Genomic DNA, 26,854 nt, shown 5'->3' with positions numbered 1-26,854 from the left:
CAAAATGAATGTGTGCCATGAATTCAGAAAAAAATAACCATTAAATAACCACAATACACATCATGACCTCTCGTGTGTTTTTGCTTAAATATTACACCCGTTTGGCACATAAAATGTCCTGGAAAATTGTGCCTTGAAAAGAGTGGGAAGAATAAACAGCCTCAATCCATTTCAGACACCCACCAGTCTGCCTACACATGAAAACACACCGTGCCAAACCCAAGGGGTATTTAAATTGGGCGATGGAGTCGGATATATTCAGAGACAGACTTTTAAAACTCCCAATCTGACATGTTTCGCCTGAGCCCATGTCGAGTTATTGATCTAAATCATAACCGTTCTCATACTAAAGTGTCAGTTAAACATATGTTTTCTGTGTAAAGTCATATCCAATATTACATCTTTGTTGTCATGACGATGTAATGGCAATAAACCGTGTAAAAACATTTTTTTTACAGTGTCAAAAAATAACAAGTCCCAAATTTTTCACAGACGTTTCTGTGAAAACAAATTGATGTTTTTCTGTAAACTGTTAATCTATCCCTTACAGCCACGTTTTCATCGCCATCAATAATCAAATATGGTGCTTCTCTGGATAAGGTCTATACATCTGATGATACAAGCTTCGTTATCGTCACTAAAACAAGAGACTGGTTCTTGCAACAGTCTGATGATAACTGTTACTGGTTAACGTTCTTTACTTTTCTTTCAATTGTTTTAAAAAATATGCCTGTTTTCGCTGACGGTTCATTAAATGCATGCCATGTTCTGTATTTAATGTGGCCTAATGATGATAATGCAAGGCGAGGATGTCGTAGATACTGTAAATGCCCCTTTTTCAGCGAAATTCAGCATCGGTTTTGGCTGTTGGAAGTATTTTAAATGGATTACATAAACACACAATGGTTTTTGACTGCTTTCTGAGAGTTTCTTTATTTTTAGACTAGTCAACTCCAAAATGTTCATTTAAACGTCAGTGAAATTAGTCGTTCTGCACATCCCTAGATTCCGCCAGCTCTTGTCAGTTTTGCGTATAATATGCACCAGATGGTCAGTGGGCAGACTGTGGGTCTGTGTCGTATAAGGCTGAAACTAATTCAATGCCAACCTCACTTCAACAGAAAATAAAGTAGCTAAATGAATGATTGTTATAACTCAGGTTGGCAATGTAAAATGAGATGCTACTTGTCAGGTAGGCATGGGTGGGGTGGTTCTGACATTGTTCTGTTCCAACAACAACAGGAAGGTTTGGCCATGCCAGTGTGTGTTTGTATGAAACCATCTGCCTTACAGACCCAACAGATGTCTGTGATTGTGTGACTGTGTGTGTGTGTGTGTGTGTGTGTGTGTGTGTGTGTGACTGTGTGTGTGTCTGTGACTGTGTGTGTGTGTGTGTGTGTGTGTTACTGCGTGTGTGAGACTGTGTGTGTGTGTGTGTGACTGTGTGTGTGTCTGTGACTGTGTGTGTGTCTGTGACTGTGTGTGTGTGTGTGTGTGTGTGTTACTGCGTGTGCGAGACTGTGTGTGTGTGTGTGTGACTGTGTGTGTGTGACTGTGTGTGTGTCTGTGACTGTGTGTGTGTGTGTGTGTGTGACTGTGTGTGTGTGTGTGTGTGTGACTGTGTGTGTGTGTGTGACTGTGTGTGTGTGTGAGTGTGTGTGTGTGACTGTGTGTGTGTGTGTATGTGTGACTGTGAGTGTGAGACTGTGTGTGTGTGTGTGTGACTGTGTGTGTGTGTGTGACTGTGTGTGTGTGTGTGTGTGTGACTGTGTGTGTGTGTGTGACTGTGTGTGTGTGTGTGTGTGTGTGTGACTGTGTGTGTGTGTGTGTGTGTGTGTGTCTGTGACTGTGTGACTGTGTGTGTGTGTGTGTGTGTGTGTGTGTATGTGTGACTGTGTGTGTGATTGTGTGTGTGTGTGTGTGTGTGTGGGTGTGTGTGTGGGTGTGTGTGAGTGTGTGTGTGTGTGTGTGTGTGTGGGTGTGTGTGAGTGTGTGTGTGTGTGTGTGTGTGTGTGTGGGCAGGTTTAAGTGGTTTAGGAGGACTTTTTTTTAGGTTACAAACTGGTAATTACAAGGGTATTATGCTATAAATGTGGTTTATGAGGACATTTCTAGTGTCCCCATAATTCAAATCACTTAAAAAACATACTAAATGATGTTTTATTGAAAATGTAAAAATGCAGAAAGTTTTTTGTGAGGGTTAGGTTTAGGGGTAGGGTTAGGGTTAGGGGATAGAATCTATAGTTCATACAGTATAAAAATCATTATGTCTATGGAGAGTCCTCATAATGATAGCTGCACCAACATGTGTGTGTGTGTCTGTGACCGTGTGACTGTGTGTGTGTGTGTGTGTGTGTGTGTGTGTGTGTGTGTGTGTGTGTGTGTGTGTGTTCAAATATGCAGTACAGAGGAAAGGTGGCCAAAAGTGTATTATGTTTAAAATCGGTGTCAAGACAGAGAGCGCATGTTATTACTAAATTAGATGCTTCACATATCATAAATACGCAACTAGATATTTCCTTCTGATTTGTATTGTCTGCTTTCCCTGTTTATCTTTTCTAAACACAACAACTACAGAGCTTAATACCAAAGCTAATTAGAAAGAACAAAATACAGTAGGTGTGCTCAAGATACATATAATGATTTCCACTAATTGTTGACTCTGTGTGTAAATATTACGTTTAGTGAAATATAGGGCAGCGGTGTGTAATCTGATGGAATTTGAAATGTCATATGGGTAGGATGAATTGTCGTTTCACTCAGGAGTGTTTCATGGAATGTGAGGTGTTTAGGGATGCACATGTCCTGCCCCATAGGTGCTATAGATGGGATTTATGCCAGTCAAAATTAGCTCCGTCTGACACCGTTCTAATAAACCAGCACTGGCAGTCCATACTAAATATATGCACTTTAATGACGGGCCAGTCTATGATTCACTCTGGAGGCTTTTAAAATCTGATTGACAGTCAAATTTTTGACAGTGAGTTGACAATCAGGCCATGTGGGGTGGAATACAGACAGAAGGCTTTAATTTTGACTGACTGAAGATCCACATTCAGAATATAAAATATGAAGGGCCTGAAGTGGTCACAGAGAGGGTTTGGAAGTGGAAGTGGTCTTTTGTTTAATTGAATGTCTGTTTCTCCAATCCATGTGAAACTGCAAAGAGTGAGACTCTTGTTTCCCTTCCAAATACAGTAAGCATGGAAACCACCAGTATAAAATGTTTTTATAAAGGAGGTAAAATATGCTTCCTGAAATTGATTTTCAGAGTTCATTATTACCTTTAGTTTGAATTTATTAAATTAATTGGTCCCTATGCTATCTAAACCAATAACTAAATGGGTCTAGAATCAAATACTGGATTATGAAATAGATAAAATGTTAAACAGAAAAATAAACTGAATAATTTTCTGTAGGGGCAATATTATATATATATACATCTGGTGCATTTTGGCACTTAAGGTAACTTTTGTAACTCTGTTGTATGTATGTATGTATATATATATATATATATATATATATATACAGTAGTGGCCAAAAATATTGTCACCTTTGGTAAATATGAGTGAAGAAGGCTGTGAAAAAAAATTTGCATTGTTTATTCTTTTGATCTTTCATTTAAAACAAAATCTCAAAAAATCAAACCTTTAATTGAAGTAAAACAACAGAAAGAGGGGAAATATCTCATTATTAAATAAATGTTTTTCTCCAAAACACGTTGGCCATAATTACTGGCACCCCTAGAAATTCTTCTGAGTAAAATATATCTGATGTATATTCCCATTCATATTTTACATTTTTTAGTACACCTGGGTGACTAAGAACATGAAAATTCAGCCATAGCTTCCTGTTTCACAGGGGTATAAATATGAGGTAACACACAAGCCAAATTCCCTTAATCATCAATCAAAGTGGGTTAGACTAAAAAATATAGTTCTGATGTGCGGCAAAAGGTTGTTGAGCCAAAGAAAATAGCCAAAGCATTGAAAATACCCATTTCCACCATCAGCGCAATAATTAACAATTTCCAATCAACTGGAGATCTTAAGAATCGAGGACGCTTGTCTATATTGTCTCCACACACAGTGACGAGGATGGTTCGAGTGGTCAAAGAATCTCCAAAGATCACAGCTGGAGAATTGCAGAAATTAATTGGGTCTTTGGGTCTTATGAAGTCTCCAAAACTACAATCAGACTTCACCTACATCACCACAAGTTGTTTGGGAGGGTTTAAAAAAAAGCCTCTGCTCTCATCCAACAGCAAACTCTAGCATCTTCAGTTTGCCAGACACTACTGGAACTTCAAATGGGACCGGGTTCTGTGGTCAGATGAAACATAAAAAGACCTTTTTGGCAGTAAGCACCAGAGATGGTTTTGGCACACACAGAGATGAAGAAGTACCCAATGCCCATGGTTAAATATGGTGCTGGATCTTTAATGTTGTGGGGCTGTTGCTTTGCCAGAGGTCCTGGACATCTTGTTCAGATACATGGCATCATGGACTCTATCATATACCAACAGATAAAAAATCAAAACCTGACTGTCTCTGCCTGAAAGCTTATAATGGGCCCTGGTTGGATCTTCCAGCAGGACAATGATCCAAAACACACATCATAATCAACACAAAAATGGTTCACTGACCACAAAATAAAGGTTCTGCCATGGCCATCCCTGTGCCCTGAACTGAACCCCATATAAAACCTGTGTGGTGAACTGAAGGGGAGAGTCTTCCAGCATGGACCTCTGAATTTGAAGGATCTGGAGAGATTCTGTATGGAGGAATGATCTCAGATACCTTGCCAGGTGTTCTCCAACCACATTAGGCATTATAAGAGAAGACTCAGAGATGTTAGTTTGGCAAAGGGAGGTTGCAAAAAGTATTGAATAAAAGGGTGCCAATAATTATGGCCAATGCGGTTTGGAGAAAAATATTTATTTTATACTGAGATATTTCCCCGTTTCAATTATTTTACTTCAATTAAAGGTTAGATTTTTGTGAATTTTTTGAATGAAAGATTTGTTTTTTTCACAGCCTTCTTTTCTCGTATTTACTAAAGGTGACAATATTTTTGGCCACAAATGTATATATATATATAAACCACAATGGCATACATTCATGTAAGAATCAACTACTGTATATTATGAAAGCAGATTTTTAATGAAAGGTTTAATTATGCTTTTAGGACAAAATTATTTTACATGAAAGTCGGGTCGGGGCATGTTGTCACATTTTTATTGGGGCATTAACAGTGAAACTGTTCAGTATCTTTTTTGTAACCAAAACTTCAAAGTATATGGCTATGAAGAATTTCAAAAATGAAACATACTCTGATAAATATTTACTGGAGTAACAAGTGTGACAACTAGCCCAGGTCTCCCCTATACACACACCAGAAAACATGGCTTGGTACTTTTTGTAAGATGTGCAGCAATGCATTTATCCATAGAGTGACTGCAGAATGTGAGTCCTTGGAAGTGACACCTCACAACTGATGAGAGAGAGAGAGAGAGATAGAGAGATAGACAAGAGAGCATCCTTTGTCTACAGCAACAGATTTATTTGGCACCTTGTGCTCCCATTATCTCAACTGGAATGCAGAAAAGCAAGAAAAGATGGCAAATAATTCTGCTCTACACTGAAAATAGGCTGTCCTTAGAGACAGTCTTAAAGTTCAATGACACTGCCTGCAGATTCAGCTATCAGTCTCAACATTATGGGAGTACAAGGTTGAAAGTGTATTAAATAAAACTGTGTTTCTCCACCAGAGGGAGCTAGAGGATAAATTGACAAGCATGCACCCTATGAGCTCGTCTGCACTCTAATTTGCACACTCTCCATACTAAATATCATGAGAGATTAAATGTTAAAACAGTATGCCAAAATTGTCTGGATACTATTTCCAGTGGATTTTCGAAGCATGCATTCTTGCATGCATTTTGACCCACAATATTGCCCAAAACCCTTGCGCTGCAAGAGAGGACTTTGTGATAGTTGTCTTTCAGTTGTTTAATTGTAGAAAAATAACTAGTAAAATAGGCCTAATTTTGATGCACTTAAATAATAATGAATTTTAAAGGAATGTTTCAGGTTCAGTACAAGTTCAAATCAGTCGACAGCATTTGTGGCATAATGTCGCCCCTCGTTTAAAAAGAAAAAGAAAATATATGGTTACAGTAAGGCTCTTACAATGTAAGTTACTGGGGCCGTTCCATAATCATTAAAAAACACACTGTTTTAAAAGTATAGCCACAAGACGTTTATACATCTTAACATGATTTTAGTGCAATAAAATCACTTTTGTGTAAATTTATATCCAATATAATTATTACAGTGTTTAATTTTCATGACAATGAAGTTGTACAATTGAATAGAACTTGGTAAGTGAATTTATCACACTAAAATATTATATAGTAATATATTTAGTTTACCTTAGTTTACCCCCATTCACAAGTGCTTAACTGTACCCAACATTTTTGCTTTCTTAAATAAGGAAAGCAACAAGCCGACATTATTTTTTGTGGAATCAGCATTATGCCATAAATGCTGTTAATTTAGCTTAACTTGTACTGAACCCGGAAAATTAAAGTATTAAGTTTAGCTAGATGGGAACACTTGCATGCAAATGCAATCAGTGTGCAACAAAGGTGAAATCAAGACACAGTTTTATGATTTAATAGGAGTACATCACAATACTGGTGTACTGTCTTATTACATACTCAAAAGTGCATTATCATTGAAGTACATACTGTACTTTAAGTGTGTAGTAGAAGCATTTTATTAGTGTTGTAGCCGTTGAATTGTATGCATCTATGGATGGTGATTGAATCCCTTTATTTCTGTCCAGAAAATCAATGCAGAACAGCTCAGTTTATGCCAATTACTGATGTAAGTGAACCAAGCCCAGGAAAACCACAAAATGAGCCAAATTAATTACTCGAGTCCCACTAGATGGCTCCCCAAGCCTGACATATGCCACAATCTTTGTTCTGTCCGATTCCCTTCATACAGCATGCCTTTTCCTGCTCGCTAAAATGAGAAACTGACCTCAGGAGTGTGTGTGTGTGTGTGTGTGTGTGTGTGTGTCCCTTGCTGATTGTGCAACAAAGTAAGGCTGGAGTTTGTGTGTAAGCCCCTTCAACAGAGGAATGGTGCTAATTATGTTTGCCAGTTTGTTTTGCTGTGTCGTCACATTTCCAACTGCCTTCATATGCAGCCTTTTTCATTTCCTTTAATGATGCATGCTTGTAATGTTGTGCATTTTTGTGTGTTACTGTGACAAGCTGCATTGCTCCAACTCTCTGAGCCTTATAGAACGAATACATGAGGCCCTCACAGATCATTAACCTCAGCCCGTAGCCCTTAACCTTCTGAGTTTGTGTTTGTGTGTGGCTTTGTTTTGGGAATCTGTGTTCCTGCTTGATTTAAACCACTCTATTCCAAATCCCTCTCTGCCCAAGCTCAAAGGTGAGAGGTCAAAAGGGCCAAACGAATTGTTTTTCTGCCAGTGTTTTAAGGTCGCGTCATCCTTAAATGCGCCCTGTGGGAGAGATACGAAGAAATGCAGAAACAAGACTCGTTTTCATTCAATACAGGCTTTATGCATGATTTTTTTTGGTTTGTACATGACACGATTGCATCAACAAATAATTTGCTAAATTTTATTCTGCTGGTAATGAGTTTGCATTATCACGAGACTAGTCACACAATGCAATTTGAAGTGATAGAGAGCCGAAAAACCTATTTCAGACATGCTAAAATGACTTAATAATTAAGATGAAGACCATTTTGCATACCTTTCCAGAGGAATGGTTGCTCATATCTCAGAAGACTGAGTGGAGACCTCATTTATGTTTCTCTGGTAAGGATCAACTTTGTCTTTGATGTTTCCTATGGTGCCTTGATCCTGTCATGGAAAAAAAAAAAAAAAAAAATATATATATATATATATATATATATATATATATATATATATAGTGTCTGTAATGACTCGCCTCAATCCGGGTGGCGGAGGACTAATCTCAGTTGCCTCCACATCTGAGACCATCAATCCATGCATCTTATCACGTGGTTTGTTGAGTGCGTTACCATGGAGATGTAGCACATGTGGAGGCCCACGCTATTCTCCACAGCATCCACGTACAACTCACCACACGCCCCACCGAGAGCGAGAACCACATTATAGCAACCACGAGGAGGTTACCCCGTGTGACTCTACCCTCCCTAGCAACCAGGCCAATTTGGTTGCTTAGGAGACCTGGCTGGAGTCACTCAGCACACCCTGGATTTGAACTTGCAACTCCAGGTGTGGTAGGCAGGGTCTTTACTCGCTGAGCTACCCAGGCCCCCATCGTAATTGTGTGTTCTAAATAAAGTCATAAGTATGAGAAATAAACTGGAAGTTACGAGATATAAAGTCAGATTGTGAGATATAGTTGTAAGTGTGTGTTATAAACTCACAATTGTGAAAACAAAGTTGCAACTGTGAGTTTATATCTCACAATTGTGACTTTATAAATTGGAAATTGCAAGTTATAAAGTCATGATTGTGTGACTGCAAACTTGCTGGTGTGTTATAAACTTGCAATTGTGAGAAACAAAGTCTAAATTGTCTTGCAATTACGATAAAGTCACAACTGCAAGAAATAAAGTGGAAATTCCAAGATATGAAGTCGAAATTGGGTGTTATAAAATTGCAATATATAAAGTCACAATTGCAAGAAATAAAGTGTAAATTGCGAGATGTAATGTTGAAATTGCAAGACATAAACTTGCAATTACGAGATATTAATTTATAAAAAAATTAGATAAAAAGTTATACAGATATTAATTGCAACGATGACGTAACTGCGACTTTATAACTTGATACGGCTTCCATATGATACGGTTTCCCTCTAAATTACATAGGAGAAATTAAAATAGATGCAAACGAGACAATTGTTGACATACAGCTATAAAATGAATGTGGATAGTAACATGAGATTTTTGAGTTTTTGAGTTCTCTGACTTTTGATTGCAGACTTTATATTGGCAAATCTGAGCACAGTTGTGCTGAGCACATTGTTGAGACCTCCTCTGAAACCCCAAGTGTATTTAAATATCAAACAGGGGCAGTTTTCTTATATTTGGAGTCTGGTTTACTTCTTGTAAAATATATGAATTGAAAGACATCTGTATTCTGCACTGCTGATCCTAATATTAATAGTGTGTGTGTTTCACCAACTGGAGCAGTTCTCTGGAGAAATTCCCCCCTGTCAAACACAGTACATCACACATATACCTTAACACACATGTTCTCCAGGGAGTTGTCTAAGGACCTGTGTGTGTATAAATGACGTGTCAGAGGTGTGTAAAGCCATCTCATGGCCTGTGTCACGTATGTGTGGCCCATACAGCAATAAATGACATCATAATGGTAGACTGACTAACGACAGCAGTACACATGTGAAAGAAAGTGTTACTGCTTCAAATTATGGCAACGTATATTTTTTCCAAAGGACAAGAAATGGCTCCATAAAAATGATGAGTTTGTTCCGGGTTTTGGGCTCAGTCCCAGGGCTACGCGAGTCTGTTGAGACACATAATTCATAGTAGGTGTGTTGCATTCACAGGAGTTTTTCAGTCACAGTACAGGCCATTTATTTTAAATGGATAGTTCACACAACAATGAAAAATCTGGCATCATTTACTTACCCTCATGTTGTTATAAACCTGTATGACTGAAAACAAGCACCACTTGCATTTTCTAGTCATATGTTAACAATGCAATTTAGGTCTATACAGTAGATGGCCAGGGATTTAAAATCCTGCTAATATGGTTGGCAAGGAGAGACTCATAATCGTGTCTCTGTCCCCTTAAATTTACTGCAGGATAACAGTAATATCTCCAGTATAGGAAGACAGTTATTTCCATTAATTAAATCCTTTGGTACTAAGATCACCAAAAGTGATCATATTGCTTTAGAAGACATTAATGTAACCTCTGGAGTCGTATGGATGACGTTTATGCTGACTGTCTATGATTTTTGGAGCTTCAAATGTCTGATCACCATCCACTTGCATTTTAAGGACCTACTGAGCTGGGATATTCTTCTGTTGTTCTTCAAATGTGTTCTGGTGAAGAAAGAAAGTCATACACACCTGGGATAATCATGAGGGTGAGTAAATGATGAGAGAACTATCCCTTTAAAAAACCCTAACTCGCTTTAAGCACCACACAGTGGACATTTCACCTGGGATACTAATGTCATATCATCAGTCACATCATTTTCATGATCAGGCTTTAATAATGACTGCATCTGATAATGTAGTGAAAATGGTGATGATGTTAACCATGGATGCGACTGAGATGAATGGTGAACCTTTGAGAGGGGAAGAAATGTTTTACTGTTAGACGCATGAATGGACGACACACTGAGCAGACGCTATAGCTGGCTGTCCTTCTTTTGTTTGCGAGGTGTTTGTCTGTTTGTTAGTTTTTGCCGTGGCACTGGAGGCTGGAGAGATGGAGATCAGAGATGACAGACAGACCTTGCTGTTACACTTCTCTCTTGTTTCTTGCCCCCCCCCCCCCCCCCCAAAAAAAGCAAAGGGAGAATCGAAGATGAAACACAGATGCAGCCATCACTGCTTGCTGTCTGGAAAGCCAGGCAGGGGTTGCCCCTGACGACAGTTGCTAGGAGACTGTGGAGTGAGTGACTTCATACGCCAGTGTTTGCTGGGTCTACACGTACACACGCTCACACAAGCGAGCACAGCATGTAGGATCTGCTTTACTATCATGTCTTTCTGTCACCTCTAATATTATACAGAAAGCATGGCTGCAGTTATATACTGTGATTTTGCTCAGGTGGGTACAGCAATGTAGCACCTATTTGGCTTGGGTAGTTGATGCAGATCATGTCCATGGACTATTTTATTTATGAACATTTTAGAATGAAGTGTATGTGAAAGTGTTACTGGACTTTTTGGGCCAATTTGGTTGCTTAGGAGACCTGGCTAGAGTCACTCAGCACGCCCTGGATTTGAACTCGCGACTCCAGGGGTGGTAGTCAGCGTCTTTACCATCTTTACTTAAATAGCTTCAATGTTGTTAGCCACGTTTGATTAGTAACTTGTAGTGTAGCTCACTCATTTTTAGCTTAACTGTAGATTAACTACTTAAAGTTATAAATAGCTTGTAGCTTGGGAAGTTACATTTTCAAAGTAACTTCATCAACATTTTATGTCACACCACAGTACGTCAACTTCCCCAAAATCAGTTCATATAAACTACCTAAAAACCTAAATGAAAACACACATGTTGGCCTTTTATTGCCGTACACTAACACAAGAGTTCTACACCGGCTTCACTTCATTCCACACATCAACAAAAGACCTGATGACAGAGGAACACAGTGAGAAAGAGAGATTAAACAGGATCTCTGTTCTGTATTTACTCACAGCCAGCAGGGATATGAGTGAACGACCAAAGTCCTGCAGGGCTTTCATCATGAGCTTCAAATCGATTTAGTACTTCATACATGAGTGTTGGTGCATTGCACATGTGTGTTGCAACTTAAAAAGGCATGTGCTCGTCAAGCCTGCAGCCTCTATCGGGGAGAGTTATTAATATAACACAAACAGACCTGAGGGTGTGTAACTGGTGTGAGATAATTTGACAGGCCTGCAGTGGGATGCACTGGGACACGTGCTCTTCACTGATCATCACTTTAACTTATCGATTGCGGTTGCCACGACGACAGAGCTGTTTGTGTAGATTCCACTGTGTGTGCTCTGGGAGTGTTTGCATGTGGTTCTGGTGATATCGCCTCTTCAAAGCGATACAAATGTTCTCATCACCCTTAAATATGATATTTGGGTCAATGGTGTGATGCTCAGAATCTAAGTTATTCAAAAATACATTAAAAATGCAATTCACACTAAACAATTACTTGAGTACGCTTAGACTATGATGAATATTTTCAATTTCTGAGTTCAGTCATTTTGATATTTTTTCTGGGGTTAATGTAAAAGTAATGCAAAAATTGGTGTAACCATCCAGAGGAAGTATAATAATAATAATAATAATAATAATAATAATAATAATATCAGTCTCATTAATAGCTGAAATTCTTGAAAAAAGAAATGTTGGCATGAGTAGTTTGAAATAATTTGTCATTATTATTTCTTAAAATAATTAAGCAATGAAACTATTTTGTTGAAAAATATCATTAATATGCATTATGCATATATATATATATATATATCATAATTTATATTTTATAAAAAGTTGCAATACGATAAACATAAAATAAATGAATAAATAAATAAAAATAAAAAAAGGTGTGATTCCTTTTAACCAAAATTAAATCATGTTTTGCCCATGTTTTACTACCGACCGAAAATACTGTTCCAGAAAGGGTGATCCCACTTGAGTCCTTTAAAAATAACCAAACGAAATAAATAAATAAATAAAACAGACTGCGTCTGTCTGCTTTAAAAAAAATGTGTCCAATTTGTGAAAGGATCAGATCACTTTTCATCATCATTATTTTTTTTAAAAATTATTATAGAAATATATTACTGTATAAGTATAATTATAATTATTACTATATTTATTATTATTGTTGTTGTTGTTGTTGTTGTTGTTCTTGTTGTTGATGTTGTTGTTGTTATTATTATTATTATTCAATAGCAATTTATTTCTTTAAAAATGTCTTAACTTACTATGCAGTCCAGTTAAACCCTCAAGCCTTTATTTTGGCGAACGCTTTTATTTTGAAAACTGAAGGGACGGAAGTTTCTGTTGTTTGTAGTTGAGTTGACAACAGCCTTTTAATGCAGTGAAATGCTCTGATTTGCCTTGCTGTCAACAAAAACTTGCTCTCATGGGGTTATTTTAAATGTGTATAGTAAATTGTAGAGGCCAAACATAAAAGTATGTGAAAATACACAAATTTTAAATAATGCGCTCAGCACACTTTAGCACCCCGAACCGAAATCTTTCTAGCAAGTCAGTTCACTGTCGGTCATCTTTGGAACGCCCTTGGAAGGTTATTTCCAGTCATGCAAGTGCAGCTCATATCTGCTTTAATGGGGAAAGACCAAAATCTCAAAAATGTTCACAGGGGCCTGGGTAGCTCAGCTGGGTAACACTGACTACCACACCTGAAGTCACGAGTTCAAATCCAGGGTGTGCTGATTGACACCAGCCAGGTCTCCTAAACAACCAAATTAGCCTGGTTGCTAGGGAGGGTAAAGTCACATGGGGTAACCTCCTCGTGGTCGCTATAATGTGGTTCTCGCTCTCAGTGGGGCGTGTGGTGAGTTGTGCGTGGATGCCGTTGAGAATAGCGTGAAGCCTCCACACATGCTACATCTCCGCAGTAACACGCTCAACAAGCCACATGATAAGATGTGCAGGTTGACGGTTTCAGACGCGGAGGCAACTGAGATTCATCCTCCGCCACCCGGAGTCACTACATAACCACGAGGACTTAGAGCGCTTTGGGAATTGGGCATTCCAAATTGGGGAGAAAATAAATACAAAAATCATAATCATAAATTGTGATACTTCACCTCATATTACGCTAAAAAACTAAATTTTCCCGGCTTGTATAGCTAATGCGCATGCATGTTAGCGAGTTGATTGACAGGCAATGTCTGTATCTAAAAGGTGATTTTACTTGTAAGGTGGGACTTCCTTTCTCCATCCGTTGACCATTGGGCACTAGAGCTCCTTGGCTGGGCGTTCCAATTTCTCACATTCATTTAAATAGAAGTGGCCCGTCTCTGCTAAGTAGTCCAAACGCAGAGCACATCTGTCACTCAGACAGATGTGCTCCCGTTTACATGTATTTAAGAAAGCACTACACACTACAGACAAAACAGCCGTGCACATAGGCACAGCACAGCGGGCAGCGCGTTGAGACTATTTATTTATTTAACTAAATCGCAACCCTCGCGGTTTGAAAATCGCACTGGGTCATATCGCGATTACTATTTTATTTCGGTTAATCGATAAGTCCTATTCCGTTCCCAAAAATCTATTACCATGGTAACTTTTTGTAACTTTTTGTAAGAAAGGAATAAATGTAAGAGGCTTGCAGGAGTAATTTAATTAAGATTTCTCCAAGTAAACATGCCTAAACCGACATCCACAATGAATTAATAAAGAAGTCAAATTTCTGGTGAGATCTTCAGCCGAGATGGAAAAACTCTTTAAAGCAATTAGCTGCCCGATGAATTCTTAATTGGTTCATTTTAGCTTGTTACGTTAATGGCGACTAATTGACGATTACAGCCATTAGTCCAGAGCTGTCCCCCTGTGAAGCCTGTTTCTCTGTTGTTTCCAAGTCACAGAGCCATTGGCAGGATCCTAACACTCTATAGATCCTAATGAAAGACTACAGCAGATGTACTTAGAGAAAATTATACTCCTCTGTGTTCTACAGCCTGGAACTGCATATAAAGAGTCAAGACACAATGTTCAACCCATTGCCTTTTCAACCACTGATGATGATGTAATGGTTCATCTTTTTGTGGTGGACTTGGTGTGGAATGTTTTTAGACACTGGGAAGCAAACATTATATCATCTGTCACAGCAGTTTAACACTTCCTATCAGTACTTATGCAATATAAAGATTGATGAGTCTACCACCCAATGTTGACATGCACAAAAAAGACTTTGCTGCAGTGAACCTGTGTTTGCAGAATAATACAAATATGACATGGCTCTGTAAATACAGAAGGAATCCTGATTTCTTTTCACATTGAGTGTATGGATGAATGTTCCATGTGAGTGAGCAAATCTGTTAGTGTATGCTTCAATGGAATGAAATAAGCTCATTAAATCTATGAGTATTTTCCAATTATTTCATTATGTATCATTTTAAGAACAGAACAGGACTATTTATCCGCAGCATTGCTCATGTAATTACACACAGTGGAAAGTGATAGTTGTGCTGTGTTGCAATGTGTGTGCTTGTGCATTTGTGCTTGTGTAACTCAGAAGCATCATTTAAACTGCTTGATAAACTTCTGCATTTGCAAAACACACCCACTCACACATAAAAGCTGCAATTGTAACGTCCGGTCCTGTGGTCATACTGTATGTCATGTAAACAGAATGACATGAAGGTGTGGTGATGGCAGGGATTTTGACGGCAGAAGAACAGAGATTCGTTTGATCCCTAGAGATCTCATTGATTCACTCCAGGCCGGTTTTGAAAGGTCATTCTGGAGAAAGCCCCTGCCATCCCATCAGTGCACCACATCCATTTAGCAGACTCCTAACGGTCTAGCTTTTTGCATTCTGTGTGAACAGCCCCTAAGTTGCTGCTAGCCAGTAGGTTACTTCTTTGTTCATTCCACTTCCAATGCAACCAGTTCTGAGGCTTCTGCTGGGTTTTAAGCTCATTATATGTGGTCAGCTACAACTTATTTCCGGAACTCTACAAATATATTTATTATCTCCCAAAAATGTGTGGGCGACAAATGTAGAAATTTGAAAGAAAGTGACACCTGAGCTGAATGTTGAGAGACTGAAGTATGGATTGCTTTAGTGTACCCTCAAAGGATGTGTTTAGAGTTTGGAGTAGTCAGTACAAGGTGGAGACAGTTGCTATGGTGACAATGATGCATGGGGCTTAAAGAAAGGACAAGTGTATGTGTACAGCTATTTTGCCAAGAGAGTAAAATGATTGTGAAATCTTATTTTCTCTACTGTACATTATTGACCTCTCGGCAAGATGGAAACAGCTTCTTAAAGGCAAAATAATGTTCTACTGTACTCCAAAAGCTTTCTGTAAGAGGTGGAAGGTTAGAACATATCATGTAGAAAATACAGTTAGCTTCATTTGAAACAATAGAAGGCAATGATAAGTCTCCTCCGTGATATAAACACATACTTGTGTGTATCTGTGTGTAAGTGAAATAGCTTGGAACAGAACAAGTACTACTTATTGTCAACCTTTTAACTAGTGATGCACCGAAAATTCTGGACACACTGGGCTGAAAACTGAAATCTGAAAATGATTATTTTAAATGAGACTTTTTTTGTTTTTTATAATTTAACAAATTCTTAATGTTATTATTAGGGATACACCAAAACCATTTTTTCTATAACTACACATTTCTGTATAAAATAGAGTAGCCAGAATTACATAAAAATGTGTGGCCTAATAAGAAAATCTTTTTTGTTGACTACTCTGCTGGATAACACAGAAGCAAAATTAACAGTAATTCCAGTTATAATTTTTAGTGAAAATGACCAGTTCTTTTGGCACTTTTTTCACATTGTATGTGAACCTGGAATGTGGAATGGATTCTGTAGTGGATCTCTTTTGTGTTCACTTTAGTTGTGATAGGATATCACATTACTCAGTCAAGTGTTATTGTAATGTGTAATATATTATTATTGTTAATAATAATAATATTAATAATAATAATAATAAATATAGCTGCGAGCAGCAATTACAGGGGTTCAAGCAGCATAGGGCCTTAAAGTGCATGTGATACAAGATTTTAAGACTTATTCTGATAGGGGGCCTGGGTAGCTCAGTAGTAAAAGACACTAGTTCGCTAGTTCGAATCCCAGGGTGTGCTGAGTGACTCCAGCCATGTCTCCTAAGGAACCAAATTGGCCTGTTTGCTAGGGATGGTAGAGTCACATGGGGTAACCTCCTCGTGGTTGCTATAATGTGGTTCGTTCTCGGTGGGGCATGTGGTGAGTTGAGCGTGGATGCCGCGGTGGATGGCGTGAAGCCTCCACATGTGCTATATCTCTGTGGCAACGCACTCAACAAGTCACGTGATAAGATGCGCGGGTTGATGGTCTCAGACACGGAGGCAACTGGGATTCATCCTCTGCCGCCCGAATTGAGGCAAATCACTATGCGACCACGAGGACTTAGAGCACATTGGGAATTGGGCATTCCAAAACGGGGAGAAAAAGGGAAGAAAAAAGAAGGAATTATTCTGATAGCCCGTAAGCACCTAAAATAGAGATAAAGCAATATCATTTTCAGCCCTCACAGATACACAGCCATAAAGATTTAGTGTTTTTTTTTTTTAACATGTCTGACTGTTATAGTGCCACCTATTGTCTGATCCACACCAAATTTTGCTTCTTTAAAATCACGTTTAATTTCTGTACACAATATGATTTCAGTCGGAGCCTTTGTTTAGGAGTGATTGGCTTTTGGGTAAACTAAGCCACACTAATATGTTTAAATTACTTGTATAGCCATTCTAAATAAAAAAGTTATAATTTTTTTTAATAATTAGTTATCTAGAAGTTCAGAGAATTGTATTACACTGGTTTTGTCGAGGTTGAGTGAAAATCCTAGGACTAGTTCACAAAAATAGTGTTTTTTACAAATAATCTCAAATATTTAATGAACAATTTGATTGACACCCATGATTCTTGAGGCAAAGTTGTTCAAAATGAGGAGATTTATCATATGATACAAATAATGTGTGTCTGTGTGAAACATTGCATTATATACAACTATTTACACACGTGTAAAATGATAACTGTTATAGCACTACCTATTGTCCGATCTCCACCAAATTTTGCATGCTTCTTCAAAATGATATCTCGCATATGTGTACTAAGTTTGATGAAAATAGGACTTTTCATGTAGGACTTATTGGCTTTTGCCAATATTGACACTTGATTGACACTTATGGTTCTTGAGGTAAAGTTGTTCAGAAAGTGGAGGTCTATCATGTGACATGTCTGGTGTGTGTTTCTGTGACACACCGCATAATATTCAGTGATTCACATGCATGTAAAACGTGATAGCGCCTGCCAGTGGCCTTTTTAAATAATTCTGCACAGATCTCTAGGGCCAAGAGTGAAATATTCCTTGTCTAAAAGCTGCTGAAAGTTGATTGGTCGATGGCGGCCATGTTTTTTGAGATATGCAACTGTCCTCATATAACTTGATGGCACCTTGGGCAAAGACACTGCATGCAAAATTACAGGTCGATCAGACCAATGGCTCCTTAGTTAGAGCCATTTTTAATTTTGTTATTTTTATATCGCCACCAAATGGCCGAGGTGCGCAATTTTTTTGTTGTGTCCTCAGAATCACCCCATACATAAATTTTCAGAGGTTTGTGAAAATATCTCATACCTTTCAAGAGTTATAGGCATTTGCGAACAAGTGGGCATGCACAGTTCGGACGTTTTGGCATACTGTTGCGATGATCAATTGAAAGTTCAAACTTTTTGTGATAGTTATTGATAATGGGACTCCAGAGAATATTTCTGCATTGGTTTGGTTCCGATTGGGTGAACGGCCTAGGACTAGTTTGCAAAAGTAGGCTTTACGAATAATCGCAAATTGCTAAATAAATTTCATGACGGAAATGAAAATGGAAATAGCCATTTTGTTCGTCTTGAGCAAACGATTCCAATGATATAAGGCACTTGTATGTCACACGGTTCAGGACTAATGGCCCAAAATGTATGATTTTTTTTTTGTATCATTAACTATAGCACCCCCCACTGGCCGATTGGGTTGAGTCCATGCAAATGTGTAGACTGCCGGAGTACTATCATGCCCCAAAGATTCAAGTCTCTAGACCTTGTGTTTTGGTCTGCCCGATCAGTTTTAGGGCAGAAAAATTATAGTAATAGTAACAGCACTTCATGCTTGCACCCCTAATAATAATAATTCACTCATTATTTCTTAACTTAAAATTCCTCTGGCTTTTATTTTGGCGGAACAGTCCAGGAAGCAGTGCATCATTATGAGCGCATCAAACGTGCTATGTGTGTGTCTCAATAACAGAGCAGAATTATTCAATGAAGCGTGCTGCGCATGCAGAATGTATATTTACTTATTAAATGCATCTTTGCGATTCACAAAACTATTATATGGCTTCAAGAGACTTTGACGTCAAATGGACTACTTTAATGGTGCTTTTATGCTTCTTAAATATCATATTGGAGCTTGACAGTAACGACCATGATACACATTAACACACATTATCGGATCACTGGAAAACGTTCTTTATTAATGCGCTAATGACCAAGAGAGTGATCACTTCAGTTCTGGGAATGTGAACTTTAATGTGCAACATAAACAATGATTGTCCTCCATTTGGGTCTTTCTGTTACCGGATTTTAAAGTAACTGTTTCTATTATCGGCTAAGATTTTCAGTCTTTTTTCCTCTTTCGGCCAAAAACTGAAAATAAAATTTTATGCCATTATCGGTGACCGAAATTTCAGGACATCACTACTTAAATCCTTATAAATGACACTTCTAGCAACACACAAGTTTTGAATTAACATTGAGTTTCAAATTAAATAAAGTATTACACTAATGGGTCAATTTTATCGTGAGTGCGCAAAGCGCAGCTCTGCACACAATGACTGTGCGCTACGTTTTATCCAATTTAAATCTTAAAGTGCTTGGCCCCCTTAAACACCCCTGTAGAACTGGGCCTGAGTCCTACTATGATGTATACTATAAAAACTTTACAACCAGATTAAAATTTTGATTTTACCACATAAAGCTAATTTTTTAGATTGCCTTACAAAACATTTGTATATTTTACTCTCCTTTTTTAAATGTATAAATTTCATGTATTTCATCAATAATTATGATGTCTTGAAATTGCATATATTCCTTTGCAGATATTTTGTTGCATGTTTATTGCTAACATAAATCATTTGTATTATTTACAAGTATTTACTGTACATTGATATGTCGAAACATAAAGGGTATAAAAAGAGAAATTATTAGATGACAAATGGATTGTGTGGATCTCGTCTTTGGGCTCAAATTACCCGGAACGAGTCAAATCAAAATTTTACTCTCAAAGTGCAGTGAAAGGATCTCGCTGCTGAACTATACTACTCAATCACTGGTGAGTGTATTCTGAACATTTACCAGCCAGTGGCCAATCACAGACATTTTTAGTTGCATAGCGCAATATTTGCTTGTGTATGCAATTGAGTTACTGGCTTTGTAGGGGGTTGCACATAGAATAAGAGTTATGAATCGATATTGGGATCATTGAATTGAAGATTGCAATTAATCGGAAAATCTATATTTTTACCCAGCTCGTATAGAGTGTGCTCTATAAATGTGCTCTGTAATTGCCACAGAACATAAATCACACAAACACACATTGCACTAACGTTCTCTCAAATACAAACTCCCACGGTCATTTGAACATGTTACACACACACACACACACACACACACACACACACACACAGAGGCTTTTCTGCAGGGGAGGGGAGCATTCTGACATTGCTGAGAGTGTGTGTGAGCTCACAGCGGTGTGTGAGTGTGTGCTTTCAGAGCTGTGCTCATTTCGCTGTGAGTGTTGAGCGGGTTGGATACGTTACTGAAGCGATGATGGCAGTGTAAAAGGATTCTGGGTATTCTAAGGAATGAACAGAAGTCATGGAAGGGCTGCTTTCTCCCATGCGCACACGGGTAAGTGCTCTGGTTGCCGGGGGATACTGGATAAATGCTATAGAATAAGAGCAAGAGATGGGCAGACAGAGAGAGTGACGGTGAAAACGTGGGTTTTAGAATATCACGTTCTGCCTGGAGACAGCAGGATACTGAGTGTAAGAGTGAGACACACAGATTAAAAGGATGAGATTGATATAATTTTGAGGGTTTATTTGTTAATTTGCTTTGATGTAAAGCGTTTCTGTATTACCTAACTGTTTCATGACAGTCTGTAGTAACAGTAGGGTACAACGGGGCTAAAGGCCCCCTGGGGTAAAAGGCGCATTTGATTTGATTTTCTCCCAAAACATTAAAAAGCAACAAGAACTACCACAGCACTTTTCTTAACACCTGTTTGTCACCTTGCAAAGTATTCCGATTCATGAGATCATTGAATATAATGACTAAAGTTTGAGTTTGAGGTAATTTGATCTAATATTTAATTTAATATTTAAAAATGGCAAATTCATTTAGCTAAAAAAAAAAAAAAAAAAAAACATTTATTAGCACATTATTTTGAGACCAAACCTGTGTTTGTCATTTTCAGTTTTTATTTTTTCAAGGAGATTAAATGTAAAGTTTTAATAACTGTCCAATAAGTGGATGGATAGAATTTGGGGTAAAAAGCCCTCTGTTGCAGGGGCTAAAGCCCCCCCCCCCCCCCCCCCCAAAAAAAAACACCCCAAAAAAAAAAAAATGCATAACCGTAACCAATCATAAACCAATCACAATGGAGATTCATTTGTTTATAGAATACTTGGGATGATATGAAATGCCAAATGTGATTGAAATGAACAGGAAATGGTCCACCCTTTTCTGAGTGGTTATTTTGATTAAGCATTATCTTTATTTATTACTCAGAAACGCATCTTGCTGTTTCAAAAAGTATTTGCATTAGTTGACAAATTTTGCACCATAACTATTGCCCCTCTATCTACACAAAGTCACTATATTCCCCCTGGGAGCATTTTACCCCAAATGTGGAGTATAAGTAAAAAAAAAAAAAAAAAAAGATTTTTAATCAAAATAACCTTCTGTTATTGTCTCTTTTCACACAAATTATGTTGCTCCATCAGTGTTTAATAAAAACAAAAATATTGTTTTCAATCTTGATACACTTTGTGACAAAAAAAAAAAAAAAACCATTGTACCCTTAGAGACGGCGGAATAATAAGAAATCTGACGAGTTAGCTCGAAAAACTTGTGACTTTTACATGCAGAGAGGAAACTAAACGAACTAACGAATAATGTTTTTACTATTTTTCCTTTGTTTAACCCTAAACCCAACCCTACACCTAAACCTAACTATAAAGTCCATTACCCAATCCCTAAACCTAACTATAAAGTCCATTACCCAATCCCTAAACCTAACTATAAAGTCCATTACCCAATCCCTAAACCTAACTATAAAGTCCATTACACAATCCCTAAACCTAACTATAAAGTCCATTACCAAAACCCTAAACCTAACTATAAAGTCCATTACACAATCCCTAAACCTAACTATAAAGTCCATTACCCAATCCCTAAACCTAACTATAAAGTCCATTACACAATCCCTAAACCTAACTATAAAGTCCATTACCAAAACCCTAAACCTAACTATAAAGTCCATTACCCAATCCCTAAACCTAACTATAAAGTCCATTACCCAATCCCTAAACCTAACTATAAAGTCCATTACCCAATCCCTAAACCTAACTATAAAGTCCATTACACAATCCCTAAACCTAACTATAAAGTCCATTACCCAATCCCTAAACCTAACTATAAAGTCCATTACCCAATCCCTAAACCTAACTATAAAGTCCATTACCCAATCCCTAAACCTAACTATAAAGTCCATTACCCAATCCCTAAACCTAACTATAAAGTCCATTACCCAATCCCTAAACCTAACTATAAAGTCCATTACCCAATCCCTAAACCTAACTATAAAGTCCATTACCCAATCCCTAAAAATAACTATAAAGTCCATTACCAAAACCCTAAACCTAACTATAAAGTCCATTACCCAATCCCTAAACCTAACTATAAAGTCCATTACCCAATCCCTAAACCTAACTATAAAGTCCATTACCCAATCCCTAAACCTAACTATAAAGTCCATTATCCAATCCCTAAACCTAACTATAAAGTCCATTACCCAATCCCTAAACCTAACCTAGAAAAATAACATTTGTGTACTACAGAAGAAAGAGAAACAGTTTGTTTGTTGATTGGTTAGTCTAAAAGTCGTACCTTTTGTACGAGCCAAGTCGTGCAAAATCTTACCATTTCACCATCTTGAATGAATTATTATGATGTAATGGAGATCTCATTGGTGGTTTTGTTTGAGATGTTTCTCTTAAAATTCCTTATATAGAGAGCTATAAATGTAATGTGGACGGCAGAGTTCATTTTGAGATTTCTGACTTTTGATTGCAGGCTTCGGTATCTTGGCAATCCGAACACAGTTTGAGACATTATTGTCTTCTGAAATTCTATTGGATGGAGACACGTAATATTTATTAAGGTCTTTTTCTCAGGAGAAATATCTGAGAAGCGGGAGACTTAAGCAAAGGTTTCAATTTGTTTTCCATTCACTCATTGCCGTCTAGGAGAACATTTGTGATATTAAAGAGATCTCATTTGCAATCTTTCTTCCTTTTGAATGATTGCCTAGTGTGTGCTGCTTCTCGCATCGGTAGAGTTTTTATGCCAAGTATTTTTGGGCTTCCCTCTGAAAGAGAGAGACAGTGTGGTAGTGGATGAGAAAAGCAGCAAGTCGAGGTGAATTCTAGGACAGACCTGGCACACTTCAATGTGTTTGTGTGATTTTCTTGGGGTTATTTTCAAGCACAACTCTGACAGAGACTGAATGCAAAGAGAGTGTGAGAGTTCAAAGCCCTCAGGATAAAAAGAGAGAGAGTGATGAGCAGGGATAGAAATGAAACACAATATCAGTCGATCGTAGTCCACAGATGAGTACCGAACATCTGAGTGCAAACAGTGATATTGAATTGATAAAGATTTTCATTTGTGTCCAGTGATCCGTGTTTATAGAAATCTCATATCTCTCTCTCTAGCTCTCAAAATGTGTGTAGAGGTAGGAGTACACATACCAGTCTTTAAAACGTGTGTGAATGTGTGCACATATAAGCCCAGCATTTGTATATGTAGGTGTGAGTATATAGAAATCATAATGGTACAGGTGATGCAGCCATGGGCCGTCCAGACGGCATTAATGTGATGCTTCAAACTTTAATGCTTTAATAAATATGTATGAGTACAGTATGGATTCGTGTGAGAAAGAGTTTGAGGGGGCTTTCCATTGACTTCTGTTGTTTTATATTAATATGCTAATGATGTTTTTAAAATATTCTGACAGTGTTTCATGCGTTACCACTCAGTGGCACTGCAACACCACTATTTAATCGACAGGGTGAAACATATAGCACAACTAGTGTAGTCTGATTCCCGAACAAATGACTCTTATGAGTCGACACCGCAAAGCTTACAGCATGACCAGTGTTGTCCAGTTGCAGAACGATTTACTCTTTTTTTTTTTCTTTTTTTTTTTTTTTGGATTTTCTCCCCTTTATCTCCTAATTTGGAATGCCCAATTCCCAATGTGCTTTTAAGTCCTTGTGGTGGCGTAGTGATTCACCTCAATCTGGGTGGTGGAGGACGAATCTCAGTTGCCTCCACGTCTTAGACCGTAAATCCGTGCATCTTAACATGTGGCTTGTTGAGCGCATTACCACGGAGACATAGCGCGTGTGAAGGCTTCATGCCATCCACCACGGCAACCACGCTCAACTCACCACGTGCCCCACTGAGAACGAACCACATTATAGCGATCACGAGGAGGTTACCCCATGTGACTCTACCCTCCCCAGCAACCAGGCCAATTTGGTTGCTTAGGAGACCTGGCTGGAGTCACTCAGCACGCCCTGGGATTTGAACTAGCGAACTCCAGGGGTGGTAGCCAGCGTCTTTACCACTGAGCTACCCAGGACCCCCTTGAATGATTTACTCTTATGATTTACGGTTTTACAGTACCTTTCTTGTGAGAACATTTGAGCCCGCAATGTAGGCAAAACCTTCCTAAACTATTTTATTCACTTCACTAAGGAATTACATTTTAATTATTCCCTCAACATACAGGGCAGGTGGACTGCTGTTGGTTTACTTGTTTTGGAGTCTGTCAGTTTGTGTGTGTGTGTGTGTGTGTGTGTGTTTCACCCCAACAGATTGCCAGCACAGCAGGATATTTGCTCTACTTTCTAATGTAAACCATTTCAAACTGTGTGGCTACTGTTGATTTGCCTCCACAATAGTGTGTGTGTGTGTGTGTCTGTTTGTGTGTGTGTGTGTGTGTGTCTGTTTGTGTGTGTGTCTGTTTGTGTGTGTCTGTTTGTGTGTGTGTGTCTGTTTATGTGTGTCTGTTTGTGTGTGTGTGTGTGTGTGTGTGTGTGTCTGTTTGTGTGTGTCTGTTTGTGTGTGTCTGTTTGTGTGTCTGTTTGTGTGTGTGTCTGTTTATGTGTGTCTGTTTGTGTGTGTGTGTGTTTATGTGTGACTGTTTGTGTATGTGTGTGTGTGTGTGTCTGTGTATGTGTCTGTTTGTGTGCGTGTGTGTGTGTGTGTGTGCGTGCGTGAGAGTGTGTGAGAGAGGTCATGTGTGTTTGTGTGTGTGTGTCTGTTTATGTGCGACTGTTTGTGTGTGTGTGTGTGTGTCTGTGTATGTGTCTGTTTGTGTGTGTCTGTGTGTGTGTGTGTGTGTGTGTGTGTGTGCACGTGTGTGTGAGTGTGCGTGCGTGTGTGTGTGTGTGTGTGAGAGTGTGTGTGTGTGTGCACGCGTGTGTGTGAGTGTGTGTGCGTGTGTGTGTATGTGTGTGTGTGTGTGTGTGTGTGTGTGTGAGAGTGTGTGAGAGAGTGTGTATGTGTGTTTGTGTGTGTGTGTGTGTGTGTGTATGTGTGTGTGTGTCTGTTTGTGTGTGTGTGTGTGTGCACGCGCGTGTGTGAGTGTGTGCGTGTGTGTGTGTGTGTGGGCGGGTTTAAGTGGTTTACGAGGACTTTTTTTAGGTTATAAACTGGTAATTACAAGGGTATTATGTTATAAATGTGGTTTATGAGGACATTTCTAGTGTCCCCATAATTCAAATCTCTTAAAAATCATACTAAATGATGTTTTATTGAAAATGTAAAAATGCAGAAAGTTTTTTGTGAGGGTTAGGTTTAGGGATAGGGGTAGGGTTAGGGGATAGAATCTATAGTTCATACAGTATAAAAATCATTATGTCTATGGAGAGTCCTCATAATGATAGCTGCACCAACATGTGTGTGTGTGTGTGTGTGTGTGTGTGTGTGTGTGTGTGTGTGTGTGTGTGTGTGTGTGTGTGTGTGTGTGAAGTATCATGTTGCTGAGGCAGCAGTTTAGCCATGCATGAAAAAACAGAGATGGAGGGAGTGAGAGATAAAGAGATGTCAGCACTCTTGTCCAAAATGAGTAGATAGCAGAAATCTACTATATTATTCCTGTCGTGGTCCGCTTGGGTTTAAGAAAGACACTCTGGAGAATTTGAAGATGCATGCTTGTGCTGTACATACAGTTGAATGTGTATTAGATCATATCTATATAAAAAATACATTCTCTCCTGCTGTAAACCCTCATATGTAAAACTCTCCCATAGAACATTGGATGAATATAAGCTCCTTAAATGTATACTCAGCTTAAGGGATAGTTGACCCAAAGATGAAAATTCATTTACATTGTTCCAAACCCGTATGACACAGAAGGATACAACAGCTTTGCATACAACTAAAGTAGAGTGACCAGTGGCTGTCAAGCGTTAAAGAGAACAAAACAAAAGCACCGTGAAAAATATCGATACAACTTGTGCTTTGAGAGCTACAGCAGACTGCAAGATTTTAATGGCTTTAATTTTAGTGCCTTCCTCACATGAAGCTGTTGTATGGAGTCAGAGGACTTTGGATATTTCGCAGAATTCAATGGAATACTTTTTGGTACTTTTGTGGTGCTTTTTTTTATCATTTTTGGTCATTGCGGTTTTCATTATGGGGTTAGTTCATTTCATTTTAACCAAATATCTGACACTTCCCTGACTGAAATATTAATGCTTTTTTTATTTTATTTTTTAAGTTGAAGTGCCTAAAATTCCAGAAGTATGAAAGGTATCTTAATATCCTTTTAAATTCTGGTTCTGAACAAACTTTCCTTTCTGTATCTTCGTTTTTAAGGCCACATATGGTTAAATCCCAGAGATACGGGGCTCTCGGTGTTGCTGCATACGTAAATTGTTGAGTAACAGTACCTACGTACTAGGAGTGTGATTTGATAATCAACATGAATAGTGTGTGTATTTCTTGCTTTCTCTCTATACA

The 26,854-nt window shown here is 38.3% G+C and overlaps 1 protein-coding gene and 1 long non-coding RNA gene across 4 annotated transcripts in view; one reads left to right on the top strand and one right to left on the bottom strand.

The window, feature by feature from the left end:
• The window catches only part of LOC127416677 (FERM domain-containing protein 4A-like), a 232,445-nt gene that overhangs the window by 25,055 nt on the left and 180,536 nt on the right, over positions 1-26,854 (top strand). The window contains exon 1 of one of the 2 annotated variants that reach the window (XM_051656167.1): positions 20,328-20,446. The exons of the other annotated variant lie outside the window; for it this stretch is intronic. Coding sequence (XP_051512127.1) covers positions 20,414-20,446 — 33 coding nt within the window. The 5' untranslated portion in view covers positions 20,328-20,413. Of the gene's footprint in view, positions 1-20,327; positions 20,447-26,854 lie in introns of those variants that run through there. 2 annotated transcript variants of the gene reach the window in all.
• On the bottom strand, positions 21,125-22,714 carry LOC127416683 (uncharacterized). 2 transcript variants are annotated; one of them, XR_007893161.1, is made up of 4 exons: positions 22,462-22,714; positions 22,198-22,395; positions 22,033-22,164; positions 21,125-21,999 (listed from the first exon to the last, which is right to left on the bottom strand). It is a non-coding gene; the product is annotated as an uncharacterized LOC127416683 (long non-coding RNA). The 2 variants fall into 2 exon arrangements; XR_007893160.1 differs by having other exon boundaries at positions 22,033-22,395.

The sequence above is a fragment of the Myxocyprinus asiaticus genome, chromosome 26 (genome assembly GCF_019703515.2).
Source record: "Myxocyprinus asiaticus isolate MX2 ecotype Aquarium Trade chromosome 26, UBuf_Myxa_2, whole genome shotgun sequence".
NCBI classification, from domain to species: Eukaryota; Metazoa; Chordata; class Actinopteri; order Cypriniformes; family Catostomidae; genus Myxocyprinus; species Myxocyprinus asiaticus.
The sequence above is the reverse complement of the archived record's forward strand: the minus strand, read 5'-3'. Positions and strand labels throughout refer to the sequence as shown.